Below are 23,845 nucleotides of genomic sequence, written 5' to 3' on the forward strand. Positions count from 1 at the left end.
ATATTTTATAGGCAATTATAATACATTTACTGGCATAATTTAGTTTAAATTCAGATAAAATTGTATCTATTTGTTCTAATGTATCGTAAGATTTATGAAGGATATCCAAAAAATTAGGGAAAAGGAATAAAAATAGTATCGTAATTTTTCGGAATAGTTTATTTTTCACTAATAAAAATTACAACACAGTGTATTTTACAATATCTTGCTGTGGAATATTATTCATCAGACAACTGCATGTACAATTTGTTCTTCGTTTGTATCATCCATTTGCTTATATTCTTGTCTCACTTCTTTATCAAGAACATAGTATGATGGACCAACACGTATAATCTGAGCGCTACCTAAACACTCTTCACCATTATATAAAACAGCAAACTGAAGTATACAACAAGAATACCAAATATTATTTATTAAGTATTATGGCAAAGTAATCTAAGTTAACATAAAAAAAAGAAACTGTACCTGACCCTCTGTAAGAGCTCTTAAAGGTTTGCTAAGTCGAATTACTAGTTGATCATTTATAGTTTGATGAATTAAACAGGGTATCGTAGAATCCGCATGTTGAAAACGAAAGTCACAACCTAATATTTTGGAATAACTATTAAGTTCTTGTGGTTTTTCAGATATCCAATGAGGAGTTCCTGTTACCACTAAATCAGAATAGAGTGCCGGATGATCCGTTCCTTGTACCTATGGGCATTAATAAATAATATTAACCTGCTCATGAATCTATATACTTAATTTTTCGTACGTACTACAAGTATAGCATTTGTTTCAGGAATCTTCTTGTACACAAAGAATGCCTTTAAACAACCTGGAATTTTGATTCGCTGACCTACAGTCCAATGATGAAAGCCTACATGTGTTCCAACTTCGGTACCATTATGCAAGTCTATAAAGACCCCAGGCTTGTCAGATATATACTATAAATTTTACAAAATAAAGTAATACACAATTAGGCTAACAACATTTAGTCATTATGTACCTCAGATATGAAACTCTGAAAATCTCGTTTCCCCACAAAACATATGCCCATGCTTTCCTTTTTATGGGCAACTACATCCAATCCAGCTTCTAGGGCAATTTGTTTAACATTACTTTTCAAGTGTTCTCCAAGAGGAAACATAGAGTATCGTAATGGTATCTGTGGTACTTGACACAAGAAAAAAGTCTGATCTTTCTTCTTGTCTTGTACCCTAAATAAACAAACATCTAAAAATATTAAAAATAACGTTACAAATTATATTTGCAACTGTAGAATATGTATTCGTTACACATCTGTAATATAGATACATAAAAAGTTGTCATACTTACTGGTGTCTGGTTTAAAATGTTCAAGGTATGGACCAAAACTGGTTTTGACATAGTGTCCAGTTGCAATAGCATCAGCTTGAAGTTCAGTACGTGCAAAATGAAAAAATTTGTCAAATTTAATACATTTGTTACATAGAATATCAGGATTTGGCGTATATCCCTTCTCATAATGATCTATCAAGTAACTAGAAAAGACAAAAGTGTTAAGATATTACTTAAAAGGTCTACAAGTACCTATGAACTTATTTATTCAATAAATACCTGAACACATTGTTCCAATATTCCTTTACAAAATTGACTTCTACAAGAGGAATCTTTAGTTTATTGCACACCCATTGGGCATGTTCTTGATCTTCTTCGACAGAACATTTTCCTGTTTCATCGGCAATGTCCCAATTTTTCATAAATACTCCAGTAACATTGAATCCTTTGATAATTCTGGTTTTAATATTCCAATAACATTATTAATTGATATGTAGTACTAAATTCTTCAACACTCTCAAATTACCTTTGTTTTTCAACAAAAGTGCAGCTACAGCACTATCAACTCCACCAGAAATGCCTACAATCACTTTCTTGAACATTCTTGGACAAATTTGTTTATCTAGATATACAATATCATATCCTTAATGTTTAGAATATATTTTTTGGCCAGGGTTTATCAAGATGTATGTATGTCACCTTGATTCAGATCATGGTTTGTTAATATAAGAAAGTATACCATAGAATCTATAAAACAAATTATATGTAATATGAATACATATAATCAGTACATATGTTCATATGATCAAATTTAATACTTTAGAAATAATTATCCGATATGTAGTATTTAAGCATCATTATTGAAGTTTATCGAATAATTCGTGTGATTTAAGGAATTGAATAGCATTATTAAAAAAAGAATGATTTTATTGCTTATTTATGTGATTCGGGGATAAAAAAAAGCGTTTATTAGAAAGTATTTTACATCGATTCAACAACAATTTTCGAAAAACAAGTAGGTTCAACGTTAATAAGTGTTCCAGCACGCCACGGGAACGGTCGCATAAAAAGTTTCTCGTAAAAATCAAAATTCATCGTTTGCCTGACGTCGTTTTAACCGGAATCGCGTGTGTATCGATTGGTGGCCGTGCACAACAGCGATAATAGCATTTCTGAAAGAACTTACAAAATTTACGAGTATTGTAAAGGTTAAAAGAAAATACCGAATCAATCACGTGGTGTCGTGAATATATTCAATAGATTACGTTTCACGTGGGCTGCGCCCTGTGCCCGACTTCGTACAGCGTCAAAGAGAGAATCGGGTCTATGACGGTTCGATAAAAGATCCCGCGTAAAAAGTACTGATCGAGAGACGTTAGACGGGATTTTTTCACGAGCGTGCACGTGGTGTATACGACGAAATATCGTCTCCACGCATCCTGCGATTAGCACGTTCGAGGCTCGCGCGTAGGTCGATGTCCGAAAATTCTCGGCCAATCCACGCACGGCTCTCTCGTCGGGAACCAGTCAAGCACGTTGACAGATATGCAACGGCTGCTCGGAGGAGGTTGCATACTTCGAATGGCAATTTATAGTGCGGACGGCAACGTATCGCGTGCTGGTTCCGTCCATAGGATTAGGCGAAATTCCCGAGGCGATCCGGCGATTTTCGAAGAAATGCGCGTTTTCGGTGCAAGTGCAACCCATTTTGCGCAGTTTCCATGACCCAGATTACGATGGGGAGTTCGCTCGCCTTTCGGAACAGCTGTTGGCCGCGCGAACATGTCGGCCGCGGGGAAACGCTCGGATATTTCGTGGACTGCGCGCGCCTCTTGGCGGCTTCGCCGCCACAATTTTCAGGGCTGTATTCACTACCGTCACATTAGGCACCACGCAATCCTCCAATTTCATCGACGCGATGCAACGTTCCTTCGAAGATGCTTAGTAATAGGCTCCTTTGTGTAAATTATCGGAAACGATCGGACTTGCTCGAGAAAGGTGTACCGAATCGAAATTCGAAGGAACGAAATTACATATGAAAACAAACGTTCGAAATAGTGTTTCGTGCGATTTCGTATATATCACGCTTTCTGGCTATGTTTCTTCTTCGTTTCTTTTTTCACCTTCCACACCGATACAAAATATTTTCGCGCTATGCGAGTTTATACGAAATTCTACGTCCCGCTCGATTTGCGTTAAATCGTCGTGTTCCACGGCGTAATTAAAATTCCATATGTTGTGTGAATTACAATACCGTCCGAGCGAACAGAACTCGCGTAGTGTGAGGTTTTATAGTTATTAATCGGTCTACAACTATTAACGTGACTTACGGAAAGTTCGTGTCGTGGAGAAGTGGCTTGACCAAAACTTTGGCAGTACGTTATTCGAGAGTATCCGTCTGCATTTTTTTCCCCAAAGTATTTATATCTATAGATATTAAATTTTTTTTTAAGCACTCTTTATCTTAAATTTTAACTCGTTTTCACGTAAACGAACGCGACTTATTGCGGGAACGCTGAAAAATGAATAATAATAAATAAAAAGAAACATGCGAATTGAATTTATTTTCTGAAACGTGAACTGTCACTCGATCGACTGAAAAGCGTGGTGAAACGATATAGCCGTAGAAAAATGCAATTCTAACAAATCCATGCGTGCGTAGTTGTCGCGTTAATGTGTTCGAAGAGGATTTTGCCGTGGCTATTACATTCCGAGCGATTCCGTGTATTTCGAGTTACCTAAAAGTGAGTGGTGCACCTTTATCCAAGAATACGTGGAAAAAGTATCGAAGAATAATCGATGCACAATTAATGGAAAGTTCGAAGAGAAGTCTCGAGTCTCGGCAAGAGCTGTGCGTGGCACGGTGTACGCTTTGCAGGAGGTACCCGAGTGGTTGGTAACAGAGACGCTTAGCGGATGAATACGGTCCTGCGCGATCCCCTCCACCTTCCTCATCCCGCTATACGACCAGTCAGTTCCTTGTTTGCCATACAAAATCCAATAGTTTGCCTTGTACCTCGAGAGTGCGAGTATGCCTTTCGCATTTGCCTTTTTTCCCTTAAAAAAGTGCGGTAATCCATTGAAGTACTCGCGAAAATGTGCATTTTACTAAGTTTGTTTACTCACACGACGAGATTTCGATGGTTCTGAGAGGGAGATTCGCGAGAGCATAGTGAATTCCTGTCGCGACCAGACCGACCGGCCCGTTAAGGCTTCGTCGATTTTTTGGTCGTGAAAAAACAACGGAGCCGAAGCTTTTGTGCGAAAAGTCAGTTTATACGAACTGGAATAGACCGATTACGACGGGTGAAGAGGTGGTACAAGTGCTTCGGGTACTCGAGGTGGCTCCTTTGTAAAAGGAGCACCGCAGGACGAATAATTTTTCACTGGAGCTCTCGGGAAAATGTGTTATGTATTTACGTGGAATATTGCGTAACGTCGAGGGCCGGGAAGTGTTTGGAAACGTGCAACACTGACAAACCTCGCTTCGACGACTTCACGGGACGGCCAGTAACGCGTCCGTGCAGCTGGGCTTTACCGGCTCTATTTCGTCTCTGTCCCAGCGAGAATTCCCCTTCGCGAGCACCGATACTGCGATTGAAATTTTACGAAGAAAGAAATTCCACCAACGGCCGTATCTCCTCGTGGAAGAATATTACTTTCGTCGCGATCGACCATTTCACCTCGACCACTTGCTTCTGGACAACTTCCCTCGAAATTCACTGGTGCAAGAACGTTCAGCTTCTTTTCAGATGGAAATTGGTATGTCTACCTCTTATATTTCGTTGCTGCATATAGAGTGTGATTTCTTCGAACAAACATCGAAGTCATGTAGCCTCTCTCAAAACTTGGAGTATTCGATACAAAGTATTCGTTTAACTTTTTCCATTCTTTGCACGATTCATTAGCTGCTCTGTTTCAGTTTAACAAGCTTCGCAAGTTCTACAAGCTAAATATCGTACCAACGTCATTATTTATGACTTTCTTCAACCCTTTGCACAGCTTCAACTTTCTAGAATACATCCGACTCTAAACTTTCAAAATCAACACCAAGTTGATCCTATGTTAACGTATTCTTTTCCTAATATTCAATTTAGACTTCAGAATTCAGTTTGTAAAAAAAAGTTATATGGCTTATTCTCTGTATTATAAAGCAAGAAATATCAAGTATCAAATTAGGAAGATGTGCTATGCGAATATAGAAGCAAAGTGTTGTAATTAATATATTTTTGAATTACAGCATACCTTTCATTTGGCAGATTTATTCTCTATCACTTTATATCATTCTAATCAAAGATACCTCTATTTTCAATTATAGATAAGTAACCCGCGGTAATAAATTTTCCAATAAGAGGTAGTTAACATGTTTTGGATACTTCTTGCATGTTCTTTGTTACGCCCCATTTCTTATTTTCATAGTGATAAAGTAAACATTGTAAGACAATGATGTCAAAAGTCCTATGAATTGAGCACAAAATAACAAGTCAAATATTTCAGTTATATTTCTATACATCTAAGTATAGATGCAAATATAAGAACATGTTTTCTTTGCAGTTAAGTTTACTTACTTAAATAAAGTTAACTAACGTGTTTATAGATTCAAATAATAAGTATTAATAATGGGATTTGTTTTTATGTAAGTACAAGTAACCTTACGAGATCATTTCTGTGTCATTTGTAAAAGCAAAATCAAACATTGAACAGAACGCAAGTAAAGTTAAGAATCAGTTTCTACAAAGCTTTGAGTACATGTTACATCTTTTTATTATGCATATATTTATACACCATAGTTTCACTTATTTAATTATAAAGTCATTGAAAAGTACAATATAAAAGCATCCGTACAGCAGTGTGGTAAGCGAAGATATGCAGGAGTAACCATTATATGAACTCATTATATGAACATAGGTGTATTACATTTAAAGTATGTATTCATTAATACAGACGATTATAAAAATTATATACAGATACATACATATACAATGATATATACATATAATTATACATATTAAAATACAGCATCATTTTATGTGAGGTTATATCGTCTGAAACACGATAAAAGTTATTTCTTTGAACGTGTGCTAATATTCAACTTACCATGTATTCTTTACAATTACATTTTAGATCCATATAAATCAAAAAACATAACCACGTGCATTTTCAGCGTTTAATATTATGCAATATATATAGCAGTTACAGGTATGAGTAATTCAATTATTAATAACTATAAAATCGAGCGAAAAATTTCAGTTTGAATTACGTTAAATCGATCTAAATTGAATTGCAATATCGAACGATATATTTGTAATGGGTTATATTGTCCGAAGTGCGGAATCAATTTCGTGGAATACAATCGCACATCGAGACAAGTGCTAATCGAACGAAATGCGAGGGAATATTCGCATTTTGTAACTTAATGAGCTTCTTTTACAGAAACCGTGTGAAACTTTTACCTTTTCGTCGATTTTTCCATTCTCTACCACATCTCTTTAGACGATACGTTTCTTCTACGCATGAAGTTACGGGAAAGTGCTCTCGCTGCTTCGGTTTCGTTGTGTGTGCCTGTCACACGGAACTCTCGACGCGGTGCTTTCAAAATTCTGGGACAGTTTTCTAAATTAATATCAATTCGTAAGAGGTTATTTCGCACAATTTAAAAAGGAACATTACGATAACGGACCGAAAAGAAGAGTATCTTTCGGAATGTCATTTTAAAAAACAAATCAATTCTTTTTTTAAATGTCCAATGTAGTTTTATTTCTTCACATTTATAGGAAGTTTTAATACATTTTTTAAAAATACAAAAAAAGACGGAAGTATATAAAGTTCAGCGAGGCGCCCCTTATTACACGCTATCGTACGGCCCTGTGGGTTTCTCTGCATGGGTTAGTCTGAAATAAAGAATTTAGCATTTCCATGAAGTATACGATGATTGAAAATTATATTAGATGTGTACGTTCGCATTTAGATATTTATAATTTGAACAATGTATTACAATTCGTAGCCAATTGGATTTTCGATATGTTCACCGGAGTTTTGAGAAGAACGCATTTAATATTTCCACGCTTTATACGTAAATCTTTGCAAACTCGTACATTTTCCTTCAAATTAAATACAACTTTAGGAGTATATCTTTCTCAGAAAATGTAAAAGAAAAAAGAAAAATCGAAACTGTTATTACAGTGTTCCCATCGAAGGTTACATTTCGGCGCGCTTACAAACGTATTTATGTACGCTTTGGCTCGCGTATTGCGGATGCATCGTCGATCGCGTCATTTTATCACCGTAAACGAAACAATACTGAACGCTTTCGAAGCTTGTACGAGCTCTTCCGTCCGCTCGAGGCGCGCCAAACATACCGAGAATGATATTGCAGAGCTTGTTGTTTACGATCGCCTACCAGACAACAATTATTTTATATAAATACGATAATAACCCTTTCGATGCTGACAGGAGAATCGTCGAGGCTTGCCCTTCACAAAATATTTTTGGGTGGGGACACCAACCTCTACAATATTACTCCCCAGTTTTGCTCGCAACTCTCAAAACAGAGGGTCACTCGCATATCCCTAGGGTTTTATTTTTCTTTTATTTGGCATGATGCGCGCGTAATTTAAATTTAAAAAAAATATATCTCGAATAACCGCTATTGTTAGCGATGACAACAAATTATGAACAATGACTTTGAATAAATTTCAAACAATATCTAAAATCCCAATGATATTAAAAGTTGCTTTGGAAACGTTTTATCTACGTTGTCATCCGTGTGTAAACGTGTACACGTCAAAGTGGGGAGTATTGGCGCCAATCATTTAAAAATACCTTTCCGAGCAAAGTTTGACATAATTCTGAGGAAAATTTTCCAAAGAAAGAAACGAGACAAACATATCGGTAAACTTCAGATTTATTCGAAGCCTAGGGTTTTGCCCATCACTGTTCTGAGGTGTGTAAATCTCAGCGTTCCCTTATGATCCTTGAACGTTTAACGTACGTAGTATGCAGCAGTATTTCTTAATCGTATCCGCTTAGACGCCTATAGGCGTCCACTGCATGCACTCTGCTTCGATTGAACGTTTTTTAACCGTCAGTAGCAAATCGAAGGGTTAAACATCGCGAGAATTAATGACGTGAAAAAAACGTGTCTGAGCGACATCGTCTCTCGATTTGTAGCATTTCCAATGTGATCTGCGATGAAACGCGTTCGCGGGCTGGACGAAGTAGCATCACCAGCAGCAGCAACATTAAAGCACTCGTCAGTGAGTGCAGGAAGTGGCTTAGGTGGCGGAGGAGGTGGTTTAGAGTACCATTCAAGCAGTGGAATAGGCGTTGTTGTACCTGGCCAAGCAGTTCGATCAGTTACTTCGAAAGAAATGCCGGGAAGCATACAATTTGGAACTGCCCAAGCTCAACAGCAATATACTGGAGCAATTGTTGTACCGACCGCGGCTCCGTCCCCCATTAAGGTACGTTATCTATCTATAATAACAACAGCTATCACTAGGAACTAGTGGTCACTAGTCACTTTTTTATTTTTGAACTTTCACTATCTAAAACAATAAATATATATGTAATATATTTAATGGAAATATTGTTGATAATTGTCTTTTATGAAGTACGAATACAGCTGAATGCGAGACCGAATGAAATTAATCCGCTTAAAAGCGACCATTATCCGCGCGTTACGTTTTTGTAATTGCCGCGTTAATAAATTTGTTTCCCTATGATGTACAGTTACATACAAGATACAAAATTTTAAATATTTTTATATATAAGATTCATCATTCTTGAATTTTCGTTAAATTTACTTTATAATTATATTTATTTGTAGTTATGAAGATTTTTTAACAATATTACACATTTGTACACGGAAACGTAATTAAAAGATAAATAATTATTGCATGAAAATGTTTTGTAAGTGTTACGTATTTTTTTTAGGGAAGTGGATCTGCAGGACTTACTTCTACATGTAGCAGTAGCAGTGTAAATACTGGTGGAGGATTGCATAGTGGGATAGGTGGTGGGAATAACCATAGTATGGGTTCTCAGCAACCTACACCAGGAACGCAAAGTCAAGTTCATAGCCAGCAACAGCCAACAATTAGGCATAAGGTTTATATCACATGAATATTAAGACATTCTAAATTTTATACGCGTAGATGTATATATATATATAGTTAATAAAATCTTGTGTTTTTATTCAACTGTAAAGGATGTTACATAAAGATTTTCTTGTTCCCATTGTAGGTCCATTCTGGCAATGTAACACCACTAGCTTCAACCCCACCAGGCACCAGCCTAGGTGGTGGAAGCGGGTCCCAACAATTTCAGAGATTAAAAGTAGAAGATGCATTGTCTTACTTAGATCAAGTCAAGTACAAATTTAGCGATCAACCGCAGGTACATTTATAATAATTTGCATATCAATGATATTCAGAGTTTATTTCGTTAAGCGATATTGTAGTAATCAAAATCCGTGCTTATTTGTAGGTGTATAATGACTTCTTAGATATTATGAAAGAGTTCAAATCACAAAGTATAGATACGCCCGGAGTTATAACACGAGTGAGCCATTTATTCAAAGGACATCCTGAACTTATTGTTGGTTTCAACACATTTCTTCCACCGGGATATAAAATAGAAGTACAGGCAAATGAACAAGGATACGCGTTTCAAGTATCGGTCAGTATGCCGAGTCCTACAGCAACGCATACTGCTACCTTGTCGCAACATCATTGCACAGTAAATGTTGGTTCGCCTCCTGTTGCAAGTCCACCGACACAACCAGCTAAAGCGCCCCCAGTTTTGCAAATAATGCAAGGGTAAGATATCGCTGTTCCATATGTTACTTTTTAATTTCTTTTAGCAACCAAGTAAATAACCGATTGATGGTTTCATTTAAAAACAGTTCTGGGAATATACATCACTCGTTGGCAAACAATATTTCCAACAACAGTTTAACAGTACATGCACCATCACCACCACCGGTACAGACATACAATAATTCACATGTTAGCGCGGCACAAGCTCAGGCTGTGAGTCAAGCGTTAAGCCAAGCACAAGATGGCATACCAACTACCGGGCAAACTCAACAGAGTCAACCAGTTGAATTTAACCATGCAATCAATTATGTTAATAAAATCAAGGTTTGTATCTAATTATAAAAATATATATCAAGACGTGAAATGGAACTATTTTTACCTAAATCTTTCTAAATTGTAGAATCGATTTCAAGGCCAACCAGACAAGTATAAAAGATTTTTAGAAATTTTGCATACTTATCAGAAAGAACAGCGGAATTTAAAAGAATCTGGACATATGGGTGGCACAAGTGGGTCCGGTGCAACCGGCGGAGCAAAGCACTTAACAGAAGCAGAAGTTTACAGTCAAGTTGCAAAGTTGTTTGAAAATCAAGAAGATTTGCTTGCCGAGTTTGGACAATTCTTGCCAGACGCCACTAATCAACAGAGCTCACTGGTGAGTCGCATATAGCGAATATTAACTATACATACAAATGAAAAATTCATTTTTGCTCGTGCATCAGCAAATTCTCATTGGTATTAGTCTGTTATGTTTCAGAGTAACAAGACTGCTACAGTTAACGATCACACAACAATCGTTAAAAAACCATTGGGACCTAAGGCACCTTATAATAATTCGGGAAACATTTCGAGAGAACTGCGTGAGTCGAGTGGCACTGGTACAATAGAACGTGAAAGTCGCGATCACAGAGATCGTGAACGAGAACGTGACAGATCGGGCGTACGAGATATTAATAGTGTGCAGAAATTTGGCCACAATACAGGACAATTAAAAAGAAGTCCATCGTTCACGCCTTCGGTAACAGCCGGAAACTCTCATCACATACAGCACGGCCCACCCCCGTTGAAGAAACATAAAGTATCCTCTATGCGTGAATGCGTTACTATAGCAGAAGCTGGGAAATACGGAAGTTTGAATGACTATGCTTTCTTCGACAAGGTCAGTATTCCGAATTTAGAATTATTGTAGTAGTGTTCTTCAAACTGGTCTGTACATCTCATAAAAATACACACAACTTTGTTTAGGTTCGCAAAGCACTGAGGTCTCAGGAAGTGTATGAAAATTTTCTAAGGTGTTTGGTTCTTTTCAACCAGGAGATAGTTTCCAAGTCTGAACTGGTACAGTTGATAACGCCATTTCTCGGTCGCTTTCCGGAGCTTTTACGCTGGTTTAAGGATTTCTTGGGTCATCTACCTGACTCTTCTACTACCGCTACAGCAAACACAGGGAGCAATTTAAGTGTCGAAGCGCTACCAAATAATGTTGTACGGAGTCACCAAGAACGACCGCAAGGCGATTTGGCCATGGAAATCGATTATACAGCGTGTAAACGTCTGGGAGCGTCATATTGCGCGTTACCAAAGTCATATGTTCAACCAAAGTGTACCGGAAGAACGCAGTTGTGTAAAGAAGTTCTTAATGATACATGGGTTTCATTTCCAACTTGGTCAGAAGACAGCACATTCGTAACATCGAGGTTTGTATATTTTAAATCATTTTTTTACACTATTTGCGTTCGATTAGCACGGCAAATTTGATCCTTGAATTTGATTTTTAGAAAAACTCAATACGAAGAATTCATTTATCGTTGCGAGGATGAACGATTCGAATTGGATGGTGTGATAGAAACAAACGCGTCGACGATTAGAGTTCTTGAAGGTGTCCACAAGAAAATGAGTAGAATGAGTCAAGAGGAAATTCAGAAATTCAAGCTTGACGATTGTCTTGGTGGTTGTTCTCCTACAATTCATCAAAGGGCCCTGAAGAGGATATACGGCGATAAAGCTGCCGATATCATAGACGGTCTTAAGAAAAATCCAGTGGTAGCGGTACCGGTGGTTCTTCGACGACTAAAGAGTAAAGAGGAAGAGTGGCGGGAGGCACAGAAAGGCTTTAATAAAATTTGGAGAGAACAAAACGAAAAGTACTACTTAAAATCCCTTGATCATCAGGGTATCAATTTTAAGCAAAATGACGTGAAAGCGCTAAGGTCTAAAAGTTTATTTAACGAGATTGAAACGTTATATGATGAGGTTCGTAACCTTATTTTATTTCGTGTATAAATTTCATTTTCTTCTTACTAAATATTTATTTATATTACAGAGACACGAACAAGTCGACGATGGCAACGGGGACGGTCAAAACAATAGCGGCCCACATCTTGTATTACCCTATAAAGATAAATCTGTTTTAGATGATGCTGCTAACCTTCTTATTCATCACGTAAAACGTCAAACAGCTATACACAAAGAAGACAAACAACGAATAAAGCTTTTATTGAAACATTTTATACCTGACCTTTTCTTTCATCCACGCCAGGAACTTAGCGACGATGAAAGGGACGAAGATGGTGAGTAGAGTTTTACTAATGAACAAAATTTCAACATTTTGGTAAGAGACACTGATGTATTTCATTTGCGTTATCGTAATAGATGAAAAAGAAGACATGAGTGTAGCAGCGTGTAGCAATTCTCAATCAGTAACAATGAATACCTCTCCGTTGGGTGGTGGTCTTCAAGCTAACAGGAATAAAGCGCCGGTCTCTCCGATTCCGTCTTCCACGTCGATTAAAACCGAACCCGATGTAAAATTACCCATCCATGCCCTGTCGAACGATCCTGAAGAAGCGTACACGCTTTTCATGGGGAGTAACAATTGGTACCTCTTTTTGAGGTTACATCACATTTTGTGTGAGAGGTTGACAAAAATGTATGAGAGGGCTGTCGCTCTCGCAGAAGAGGAATCACGATACAAGCAGCAACGCAAGGAGAGTACAGCCGTCGCTTTAAGATTAAAACCTAAAAGTGAGTAAGCAAACAATCGTCTTGTTCATGCAACTAACAATACAAAGTGTATTTCATTGCAATTTAACATGATCGTGTGTCTGATGCAGATGAAATCGAAATTGAGGACTATTATCCCGCATTCTTGGATATGGTTAAAAATGTCCTAGACGGTAATATGGAGAGCACCGCATATGAAGACACCTTGCGAGAAATGTTCGGTATTCACGCATATATTGCCTTCACGTTGGACAAGGTTGTAACGTATGCTGTAAGACAAGTAAGTACATGGGTGTTAATATTTTAGAATGCATCTAGGAATACTAATACAATTTTATTATCGAATAAAAATATTGTACACAACACAATTCTTCAAGTCGTAAACAAGCAATATGATACATTCAGTTGCAGCATTTGGTTTCGGATCCTATATGCCAGCAGTGTATGGAACTGTTTCAACGGGAGCAGCGTCAACCAAAAGAAAATAGTGGTGCCGGTGGTTTGTGTGCTACTGCGTACATGAGACTTGGTGCAGAAATGGCGTATCAACGTAAAGCTGAGAAAGCCATGGCGGATGAAAACTGCTTTAAAATATACATAGTAAGTTTAATACTAACCCTTTCCCAGAGTTATCTTTACCTTTTAATCGGACTTACCGTTACGATACTTTTTATCGTAAATCTACCGCGCGTTAATGTTCCATTCAAAATATATTATTCAATTACAGCTAACGGTGTGACATAGGCGTGACAAAATGTGTCGTTTTTCATTGTTACAGTACAAAAAGGACTGCAAAATGACAATGGAATTATTGGATACAGAGGGTGATGAGGCGATGGACAACAGTTGTAGGGAAAGAGAAAGGGAAGGAGTTACAGTGTCTGAAAAATGGTCTACATATGTTGAGAGGTTTTCTGCTCCAGCTGGACAGACTAGCCCGAAAGACACCCCTACCTTAACAGACAATGAGCCAACAACCAATCATCCTGTGAGTAACGACCAGGCAGCAAGGGGGGGGAGGGGCAGAAAGCGCAAGAACACTGACATTAGCAAGAAGGTATAGGATCCACATCCCTTTTCATAATCATTGCCACCGTTGCAGTTTACGTTCATTCGTATTTGATGTCTGTGATTGGAGTTGTACTGTTGCCATTTAGTGTACAACTAGTGTCCCAAAGAATGAAAGTTTTACAAAACTTTCTTCTATTATTTCGTGTGATTGTATTAATGCAGAGGTATTCGTGCGTAAACGTTTTAATCGCAGTCAGACACTCTTTCCAGAAATCAGTCTTCAAGAGAATCTTTGTTGACTTCCTTAAAAGTAGAAAATATTTTTAGGAACGAACGTTGCAGCATATGTGTGTATAAATATATATTATTGTATCATATATATATTTATATATATATATATATATAAATCTCGGTTGTTTGCTAATACGAGGAAGCTATATGATCGTATATGGTCTACTATCACCGACGCTTTATTATGCGAATGGGGTCAGAGCACTGGTTCATACTTGTCGTTGCATAGAAGTCGCAGATCTTTGTATACATAAGTAAAATGAACTAATATTCTTTTAAACGCAAAAAAAGATAACGGAAGGTCATATATTTATTTTCATAATATTTAAGGAGATAAGAGAGACATGATTTCCATCTCAGTGCGTCCAACGTGGTGCTGTAAATTAAGTAAAATTTTGCATAGTGCACTTACAAAACGAATACCCATTCTTTATTCTATATATATTCGCTCGTACTTTTGGTGTGTTGCAATAACACCGTTAAACGTTATACGATAAATTATAAATTATATTTCAACATTCTATGAATTTTAAATAGAACAACGACATCTGAATAGCAATTTTTTCAAATTTCAAACGCAGGAGATTGTTAACAGTATTCATAAACGTGCTATATTATCGCTAATACTATCCATCAATTCTCTGTAATTGCTTTGCTTCCTCGTTTGTTATGATGTGAATAACTTTTAGGTTGACGTATTTCTTCACGTAATTATTCTGCAGGGATTTTATTTTCTGTGGGATCTTTTATTCGAGTCTTTTTTATGAGTTTAGGGTTGAAAGGTATTTAATTTTTTTATGGTATGGAGAAAAACGCACGATGTCTAAATTTATGTATAAAAAATTCTATATTTTGTTTTTTTTAAATTTTATATTTATATTTGTCTCATAGTTATCTAATAACGTTTTTGTTTGTTCCATGTTTTTGTTTGAAGTGAGTTTTGTAAATGATCGTATGAAAGTACATAAGCTTTGAAAGCTTGAAAAATTAAATATTTATTTTTTAAAAATGGTTTACTTTCATGTCAGTGACATGACTTTCAGTAAACTTGTCATCGTACATAAAAATAATCGGGTCAACGAAAAGTGAACAAGGAAAATTTCATGTATACATTAATGTATTGTCCATTATCGTACTATCACCGTACTTGCCCACTTTACGTTTCTTTAGAAACAGAAAGTTGAATATTTAGAACAAGACGTAGCTGTGGGATGAAAACTAGTGACAAATATGTAACACATTTGCAAATGTACAAAACAGGAAGGGGACACGGCATACACAAATGAAGTCATCCGAGTAGTGCCATAACGAATGTAAAATGTTAACTTAAAACATAACATTTGATATTGGTCAATTCTTACTGTTTATTTCATTTTCATCTTACTATTATTATACTAGATAAGATCGTAATTCCTAGAATTTATAAATGAAATAGAATTTAAAGATTGTAAATATTTGATATAAATTTGTACATATGTTTTGATACGCAACTTAGGTCGACTGGTAGTGTGCATCACTAACTTGTAAAATTCCACCATTCGCTATCATATTCAAAGATTAGTGAAGCCTTTGGGAAGGAAATATGGATATTGACTCGTGAACACATTACTTCCACGCCACTTCACGTCGTGCAGTATTGTGGCATATTCTGTCACTCGTCTCACTCCAACTAAACAAAAATTTGTCACTGCAAAACCTCTAATATGCCGGAGTAACTGTCAAAAAAAACGAATGCGAAAAGAAGACGCAGAATACGACATATTACATTTTGGATGTTTTTCAAAGACATCCAAAGGAATCCTGTTAAGGTCCTCAGTGGAAATTATTGAAAGAAGCATGGAAAATTTCTCGTCCCTATCTTTAAATTAGGGTACGTTTACGAAACATTGAAATTGTGTATTTTTTAGACATTAGAGATTACTCCTTAAAATGGTCAACGATGAATTTTAACGCTAGGACTGAAGCCTGTTTAGAGCACTTTGATCTATAAAATTAGCTGTTGATGCAATATATTATACTACATTCTTAGGATCAAATTTATTGGTTGCAAGAATATAGTATGATACGTCGTGCTGTTGCACGCAACAAAATACAGTATGCATTGGTTCTAGCTTGAATTTAAACTGGAAATAGTGTATCATGGCGTGGACCAAGTGTGTTCCTGGCTTAACTGTTGCGCCATTGTGAAATACGTGTGTATGATAATTCTTTGCTGTGTATATATTAATATATAAGTAGTGAAGCAAAGATTATATGGTGTAGCATGTAAATAGAAGATCACTTGTATCTTTTAATTAATACGCAGCTTTCATCGAAAAACGTAACAGTATGAAGCGTTGATATCCCCTGTTCAAATATTTGCCAAAGGTTTCACAGTTTTAGCTCTCTCGGTTGCTGCTATTGCTTTTGCACAAGAAGGTCCTTTCGATGCTCCAATGAATTTTCATTCGTGTAATTATATTCTTTTCTTCGAAATAGTACAGTTCTTTAGAAAGTATTAATAATTTCACAATGCAGTAATAAGAATTGTTACTTTTCGATACATTTCGACATTTGTTCGTGTTTAGCTCAGTCTTGACATTTGAAGAGTAATTTTTATCAAACGATTGTTCTGTTTTTCCTAGGTTTCGATAAGCTTATCAGTTTCATAGTTAACGTGCTTTTAACTTTATCATGTTTAAAAATCGCATTAGGATTTCTTTTTAACAAAACGCTAGTAACTCTACTAGTTTTATTGTTTGATGTCGAGATATATGTTTTGTATGTTTTATGAGCAATAGGTATTATTAATTTTCTCAGCCATAGTGTTTTTGTACAGTATACATACTTTTGTGACAAGAGTGGATTTTCAGATGCAGTGTTTGCAATGTTGTTTCCTCATTGAATATATCTTCGTATTTTGTACAAAATGTAAACATGCATTTTCTGACAAGGCTCTGCATCACGGAATTTTAAGCGCTATATATATAGAGAAAGAGTTTACACGTATTATGTACGTGTATTTATATATTTTTCGTTTATTTAACAGTTTAATACGTTTTTATTAGACAACGTGGCACAAATTTTATTAATTTGACGATATACATATATGTAATTGTTGCCACAAATAATCTGATTTAAACGTTACTGTGACATTTGTAATATAGTTTCATTGAGACTATGAAGTCGTATCTGCAAACAGATTTTATGTGATTGTTATAAGCTCATATCTCCGTTTTCACTTTACGCAGTGAATTTTAAACTCTATATATATATAAGACATATATATATATATTTTGTAACTGTAATCTGTATATGAATGAATATACATATAATAATAGATAACAATAATATTGTATAGAAGAGAGATATTGAAATACATGAACAATGCTTTTAAACATTATTGTCTAACATCATTTTGTACCACTAAATTTATTACTTTGATTCTCCAATGATATTCATTTTTTATAAGAAGTTCTTTGCCTGTATTGTTTACAAAAAAAAGAAATGTTTTTAACATTATATTTAAATACTTGATAATCATAAACATTTAATTCAAATGTTGACATTTTTGTTTATCCTCATCTGATTTTTATTTTAAATATTATCTTATTTAGCTTCGATTTGTTCTGCTTATTATTTCAATATTATATTATGCGTGCCGAGTATTGAACGGTGATAAATATTAAGAGTAATATATCTCTTTTCTAACACATCTGTATTTTAAAATAGCAAAGTTCATAGTTTGAACTTGTTGAATAGTTTAACTAAAATTATGTTAATACTTTGTCTCTTTTGTTATGTTTTCGGTCCACAAAAGTTCATTCATCATCTATGAATGTAGATATATCGTAAATTGAACTGGAAATGTTATTTTACACACGTTTTTTTTTCACTTTATCTTATGCTTTGCATTAATTTCATTCGTATAACATAATAGAAAAAAATGTTTTATTATTGCTAAATATTATTGGTACTGTCACTGAATTTAGTTGGATTTATTAGTAAAGGCTTCATTATATGCTGTTAAGAAAGATTACGTGATATTCAATTTGTTAATGAATTTTAATAGTCATTCATATAGTATCAATAATATAAGAAGATATAATAAAATAATAGACAATCTGTTTTGTTGCACTTATCATTCCGAATATGACTTACTTCCGATTATTGCTTTTTGTGCATAAAATTCCCTGCATAAATATTAACATTTTTCAATTCATCTTTAAAACATATCCTTTGACCTATCCACATTTCTCCGAGTTAATTACTGGTAAATTTTATTTATAGAATACAACTTCATTGATATGTATGTGATTAAGTATGTGTCAGCGTGTAATGACAATCACATAATGGCAAGTAACTTAAAAAACAAAAAAAGACAGAAAACATCAAACAGAAAAGTGAAGATAATAGGACCAAAAAGGAATAACTATTCATTTTTCTTTGAAGATATAATTTTACATGAATCTATTTGTTTATGTAGAAAAGTAAAATATTATTGTGATCGACTGTTTTTACCATTTACTTTTATTTTATCTAAATTTTATTGCTATTGGTTAACAAATTTATTTAATTGTTATTACTTCAAGAAAAGCATGAAATGATGCTTAAAAGCATAAAAAGCAACGTGCACAATATTCTAATAAAATTACTTTACAATTGTGCTTTGATAAGAGAATTCTTACATTAAGTATATTAAAGTTATTGTTAGTACTAATTACCTACTGTAGTGAAGTGAATAATGCTATTAAGACTTAGATACGAATATCTACATTTCTATAGTCAACATTTTAGAAAAATTAACATAAAATGATTGTTGTAGATGGATGGAAATGGTTGGAGTTCTTTAGGCAGAATCTTGGCAGGACGTAAACCCGTATTTCTGTATCGTAATGTTAGACAGTGGAGGAAGAAAGCTACAAGAATGATGTCAGCAACCATACCTAATGCTAATCATCCTGAGAAAGGAGCAGAGTAATTATTTTTTTCAACTTGTTTATAAATGTATTTAAATGTTTGTTTGTAAATGTATCTTGCTAATGACTTTCTTTCCTTCTAGATCAACCGACAAAGACAAAGCACTGGACCCTGTAGATGCACTTCTAAAACGACCTCCTGGTTTAAGATTAGCAGACTCCGGTGATACATCTGATATCATCAATTCCGATGAAACACAATGCAGATTTAATCCTAACAGTTACCAAATGCTTTATGTTGCTAGTAAGGAAGCATTCCTTTATAAACAAAATTCATTCAGCCGTGCCAGAGAGGTACGTCTCACGATTGTAACTTTTTATTTATTCTCAACGAAATTAAACAGATACTTATACTAGTATTTCTTATATGTAGTGTCATCCAGCTGTGACGAAACGTTTGAACTCAAAGTTCCATCAATGGCATGCGTCTTGGGCGTCCAAAAACGTGGCGGACATTCAGCATCGGTTATGTCAGGATTGGTTAATGGGACGTTACGAAAACTTAATCCCTCATAAGACACGAGTGATCACGGATAATGACCAAACTAGATCACCTTACCGACAATACAATCGTTATCGTGTAGAACGCTTGCAATCCGACCTTTTAACGGAACCATGTGTATAATCTTACATCTCTTATAATTTCTTTACTATTCTTTGAGAATATATAATTATTACCGAGAGCTCATTTCGATAATCTCGTATTCGCGGATACTTTCTGTTGATAATTAGTTAAGAGAGGTCTATTACGATTTGAGGGCAAAATGAAGACTGATTCTCGATCTACGTTTCGCGCATGAACTACTAAGAATAAGAACGTCTTATTTTGTCAATGAAGTTCATCGTGAGCGGAGAAGGTATAGAAATGGTCGTTAAGAAACAAGGAACGAGGAGTATGAGAAATCGTCTATATATTGTGTACTACACTCATTGCATTCGAATTATACAAAATTTGGTTCGTTTACTGTACAGGTATGATTAATAAGATGCAAATGGAAATATCGCTGATTCCTTAAATTGTTATTTATCTAATACGGTTTGAAAAGTTTTTTGAATGTAAGATATTAAATTGATGAATTGAACGGAACATGATTGAAATGGGCGATGTTTCCAAATGTATTACGGACAAGCTTGTGATCAGGTAATGTAAGATATTTAAACGTAATGTTCTTTTCCGCGATAATTATTTTTCCATCACGTTAGATAGAGATTCTTCAAGTAGGGTTTTATATAAGAGAGTAAAGTTAAAATAAAACTTTTGATACTTTAATCTTAAACGATTTAGGAAAACTATTCTATCTTAATATAACGGTCGTTTGTAAGTGCATTGCAGATTCAGCCAATTTTATTTCATTCAGTATTGTATTTTTATAGACTTATATGATCATCATCGAAATATTACATAACGTATAACACTTGAACGTATTCAAACTCAGGCATGTCCTATGTTTTATTATTGCAGGTATGTCCTCTTATTTATAGATAACTGTGGCAGTAATAAATTAAACGTTTAATAGAATGGATCAATATAAATTGGCTAAAACTGTTTCTTTAACTGATCAAAGGTCTTCAGAAGTCCTTTCGAGTAGCATCGATACAATAGATTTCGTTGATGTTTTTTAATTTTGGAAACTATTATACGAAATACTTTATATATATATATAAAAAAACAAACTTTATATATATATATATATGTAAAATATTTTCTGTTCAAAGTTTTTAATAACTTATTTCTCTTATTTTCTTACGGATGATATGATTACGATTCGAAGCCTCTCTTCTCTTCTAAACTTCATTATACATAAATGGTATGTATAAATACATGCTTGTATGTATGTAAGTGCTTGTATGTATGGGTGTACGATAATTGAGTGCATATGTATATATACACATATGAACTGGGATAAACATTAGGCCTTATTTTTTACCTGATCTTTAGGCTATTTGGTAAAAAAATTGTAAAATGAATATTATAGTAGTGTTCCTGTACAGTGCAAAGGTGATGACATTAAAGTGCGATGATAATTGACAAAAGTATTGATTCACCACGCACGAGGTACATGGCTCGAGTTGTAATTTTATGTTATTCTTATTATCTTAAGTATATATTTTTTACTGACTCACTTTTAATTGTATATCGCTATAAAAGATATATATATATATATCTATATATCTATATTTACATATACATATATATATACACACGAACCTGGCAAAAATTCAATTTTTTATATTGTCGATATTTTCAATGTTAAATTCTCTGTTTGTGAAACTACTGTAAAAAAATGAAGTAACTGAACAGAAGTTCGTGCGTGGTAATAAAAGAAAATAATTCCCGTGTAATATTCAGACTGGAAGCAGTTGCTACATCCGAAAACACCAAACAATTTCGTTTCATTAAATCTGTCGACATCCAAGATATTCAGACAAAGTAAGGTATGAAATAATATTGCCGGATAACAATGTATGCATAAAGCGGTTAAATACATTCTTATCCTAATAATATAGATTTCGTTGAAGTCTTGGCGTCTCCGTTTCTGCGTATAATTTTGAAAAAGATGCTGTTACACATACACATTTTTACACGCACATAAGTACACTGTGCCGCTCAGTTATGCAATATACTGTAGTTGTACATTAACATGTGTATCTTATCAAAAGCCGAAGAAAGAAAGGAGAGACGCGGTCTTCCGATGCTCGACTATTTGTGACTATTAATAATAGTGTATTTTACGAAGAAATTGCTAATTTTAAAAGTGTATGTCCGTGTATCAAAAGTGAATGTACAGGCAATTTTATTACTCGAGATAATAATTTAATGTTGATATATTTTGCACAAATCATTATTAATATTAATAAACCATTAATATTACGGTTGTTCTATTTTATTGATTTTGCGTTTTCAGGTCACAGTAAACGACTGATTGAGGTAGGTGAATGGTTGATGGAACAAGGAACGAAGACACAGAGAATACAACAATGTTTTCTGCAACATCACTTACTTTTATTAAAAATGATAACATCGATAATCGTTGTACAACTATAGATAATTTACCCTTCCTGTGTATTAAATATTAAGTGAAATACTGCATACGAATACATTGCCTGTACTATTTTCTACACGCTTCCTTAAAACCTCGATAGCATTTAGAATCTTATTAATTGTTCAAATTATTTATAGTAGAAATCAAGTGCAATTTTCAAGATGTTAGTGTTACACATTTTTAAAAAGTAGAAATTATTTCAATTAGTAAAATATATGAAAGAGAAAATGCAAAAACAAAAATTATGAATATAAACTACGTTTGTTTGGTAATGCAGATCATAACAATCAAAACTGCAAACGTGTAGAAAAACGTTTCTATATAATCACTTTCCTATTTTACGGTTTCATGTATATCTAATGTAATGCAATTGGAAAATTTTTAAATCATAAAACATTTTATAATTATTGAAAAGCAATTGCAAAACGGTGTAGTATATCATTGAAACGTAAAACATTCGACTAAATATTAACTGGAGTAGGGACCTCTTTGGCCTTTGAATAAAAATTGTAGTATGATGTTATGTAATGAGTGAATGATATAGGTACATTACTATTGCTTTCAAGACGTTATAAATAATCGATTATGCTTCGAAAGAATTTCCTCCGTTAAGTACAAAATTGTGGATTGTGCCTTATCAAAATACTGTAACTAACTTTGCTACGTTTACACCATCTTGAGTAATTCTAAGGTGTATATTAACTTAAGGTAATTAATTGTCATTCAAGAATGAACTTCGACGACAAGGATCGTTATTTTTAATCCAAGTTTTCAGATTCGAATGTTATTCGGCGTATTTGCGTCGAAGTTCATTTGCTATCGATTATAGAAATCGTTCTTCGACAAGTGTTTTTGAAAATCGAATTAGACAGTCATCGTGTATCATGTAAGTGAACGATGCGTGGGTATTTGCAGAAATTAAATTTCGCGATAATTATACTTTTCTAAAGATACGAGTGGTGCGTATTTCTGTCAGGAATTTAAAATGCGATTTCCTATTTACTTATCGAAGCAGAATATCTTATGAATACGAATACGAATGTTTAAATTCTTATCAAAGATTTGATAGAAACTTGAATCCTTTCAGATTTCGTTTCATTTACTTATTTTATTCGCCTTTAAAATAACGAAGTAGCTAAACTTATACAAACGATTACAATTTAAGCATAAAAGAGGTTACAAATTACCTTTTAATAAGAAGAATTAAGTCTAAAAAGATTTTAATAAGCTAAATTCAAAACTTTTCTTGTATACGTTCATGAAAAAAAGTCTAACATGTCAGTCACTACTTGATTACTTTATAATGAATTGTATGTTAAATTTCTGTTAACTTACGGGTTTGCTCCGTGCGTCTTGTTTATGTAGAACGACAGCAAATCAGTTCGCGATTAGTTTGTGTTATTCATTTTCCGATTGATTT

The 23,845-nt window shown here is 34.5% G+C and overlaps 2 protein-coding genes and 1 long non-coding RNA gene across 11 annotated transcripts; 1 reads left to right on the forward strand and 2 right to left on the reverse strand.

Moving 5' to 3' along the window:
- Positions 1-141: 141 nt before the first annotated feature.
- On the reverse strand, positions 142-4,188 carry LOC128892982 (mitochondrial tRNA-specific 2-thiouridylase 1). Of its 6 annotated transcripts, XM_054153673.1 has the most exons (9): positions 4,038-4,176; positions 3,630-3,726; positions 1,826-2,046; positions 1,579-1,744; positions 1,318-1,502; positions 989-1,215; positions 759-926; positions 466-693; positions 142-378 (listed from the first exon to the last, which is right to left on the reverse strand). In XM_054153673.1, the coding sequence occupies exons 3-9, from the start codon at positions 1,899-1,901 to the stop codon at positions 226-228; spliced, it is 1,203 nt and encodes a 400-aa protein (XP_054009648.1). In that variant the 5' UTR covers positions 1,902-2,046; positions 3,630-3,726; positions 4,038-4,176; the 3' UTR covers positions 142-225. The 6 variants fall into 6 exon arrangements, with proteins under 6 accessions (XP_054009648.1, XP_054009647.1, XP_054009643.1 ...); XM_054153672.1 differs by lacking the exon at positions 3,630-3,726 and having other exon boundaries at positions 4,038-4,188; XM_054153668.1 differs by lacking the exons at positions 3,630-3,726; positions 4,038-4,176 and adding an exon at positions 2,523-2,664.
- Positions 4,189-4,927: 739 nt separating this feature from the next.
- LOC128892981 (paired amphipathic helix protein Sin3a) lies at positions 4,928-23,411 on the forward strand. Of its 4 annotated transcripts, none has more exons than XM_054153664.1 (18): positions 4,928-5,061; positions 8,470-8,762; positions 9,235-9,408; positions 9,544-9,696; positions 9,787-10,118; positions 10,205-10,442; positions 10,519-10,773; positions 10,861-11,277; positions 11,364-11,815; positions 11,897-12,371; positions 12,442-12,688; positions 12,771-13,142; positions 13,232-13,401; positions 13,527-13,721; positions 13,900-14,178; positions 19,228-19,379; positions 19,465-19,675; positions 19,755-23,411. In XM_054153664.1, the coding sequence occupies exons 2-18, from the start codon at positions 8,490-8,492 to the stop codon at positions 20,004-20,006; spliced, it is 4,647 nt and encodes a 1,548-aa protein (XP_054009639.1). In that variant the 5' UTR covers positions 4,928-5,061; positions 8,470-8,489; the 3' UTR covers positions 20,007-23,411. The 4 variants fall into 4 exon arrangements, 3 of the variants coding, with proteins under 3 accessions (XP_054009639.1, XP_054009642.1, XP_054009641.1); XM_054153667.1 differs by having other exon boundaries at positions 13,900-14,109; XM_054153666.1 differs by having other exon boundaries at positions 10,876-11,277.
- On the reverse strand, positions 6,046-7,783 carry LOC128892983 (uncharacterized). Its single transcript, XR_008461234.1, has 2 exons — positions 7,659-7,783; positions 6,046-7,190 (listed from the first exon to the last, which is right to left on the reverse strand). It is a non-coding gene; the product is annotated as an uncharacterized LOC128892983 (long non-coding RNA).
- Positions 23,412-23,845: the final 434 nt, after the last annotated feature.

This window comes from Hylaeus anthracinus, unplaced genomic scaffold, assembly GCF_026225885.1.
Source record: "Hylaeus anthracinus isolate JK02 unplaced genomic scaffold, UHH_iyHylAnth1.0_haploid 2, whole genome shotgun sequence".
NCBI classification, from domain to species: domain Eukaryota; kingdom Metazoa; phylum Arthropoda; class Insecta; order Hymenoptera; family Colletidae; genus Hylaeus; species Hylaeus anthracinus.

Excerpts from the sequence above, each read along its gene's own strand:
- LOC128892982 (XM_054153672.1), bottom strand. The coding sequence starts at position 1,901 with ATGTTCAAGAAAGTGATTGTAGGCATTTCTGGTGGAGTTGATAGTGCT. Across the intron at positions 1,745-1,825 it reads ACTTTTGTTGAAAAACAAAG|GATTCAATGTTACTGGAGTA; the intron begins GTAATTTGAGAG and ends GAATTATCAAAG. Across the intron at positions 927-988 it reads TTCAGAGTTTCATATCTGAG|TATATATCTGACAAGCCTGG; the intron begins GTACATAATGAC and ends TAAAATTTATAG.
- LOC128892981 (XM_054153664.1), top strand. The coding sequence starts at position 8,490 with ATGAAACGCGTTCGCGGGCTGGACGAAGTAGCATCACCAGCAGCAGCA. Across the intron at positions 10,774-10,860 it reads CTAATCAACAGAGCTCACTG|TCTGTTATGTTTCAGAGTAA; the intron begins GTGAGTCGCATA and ends CATTGGTATTAG. Across the intron at positions 12,689-12,770 it reads CGATGAAAGGGACGAAGATG|ATGAAAAAGAAGACATGAGT; the intron begins GTGAGTAGAGTT and ends TTATCGTAATAG.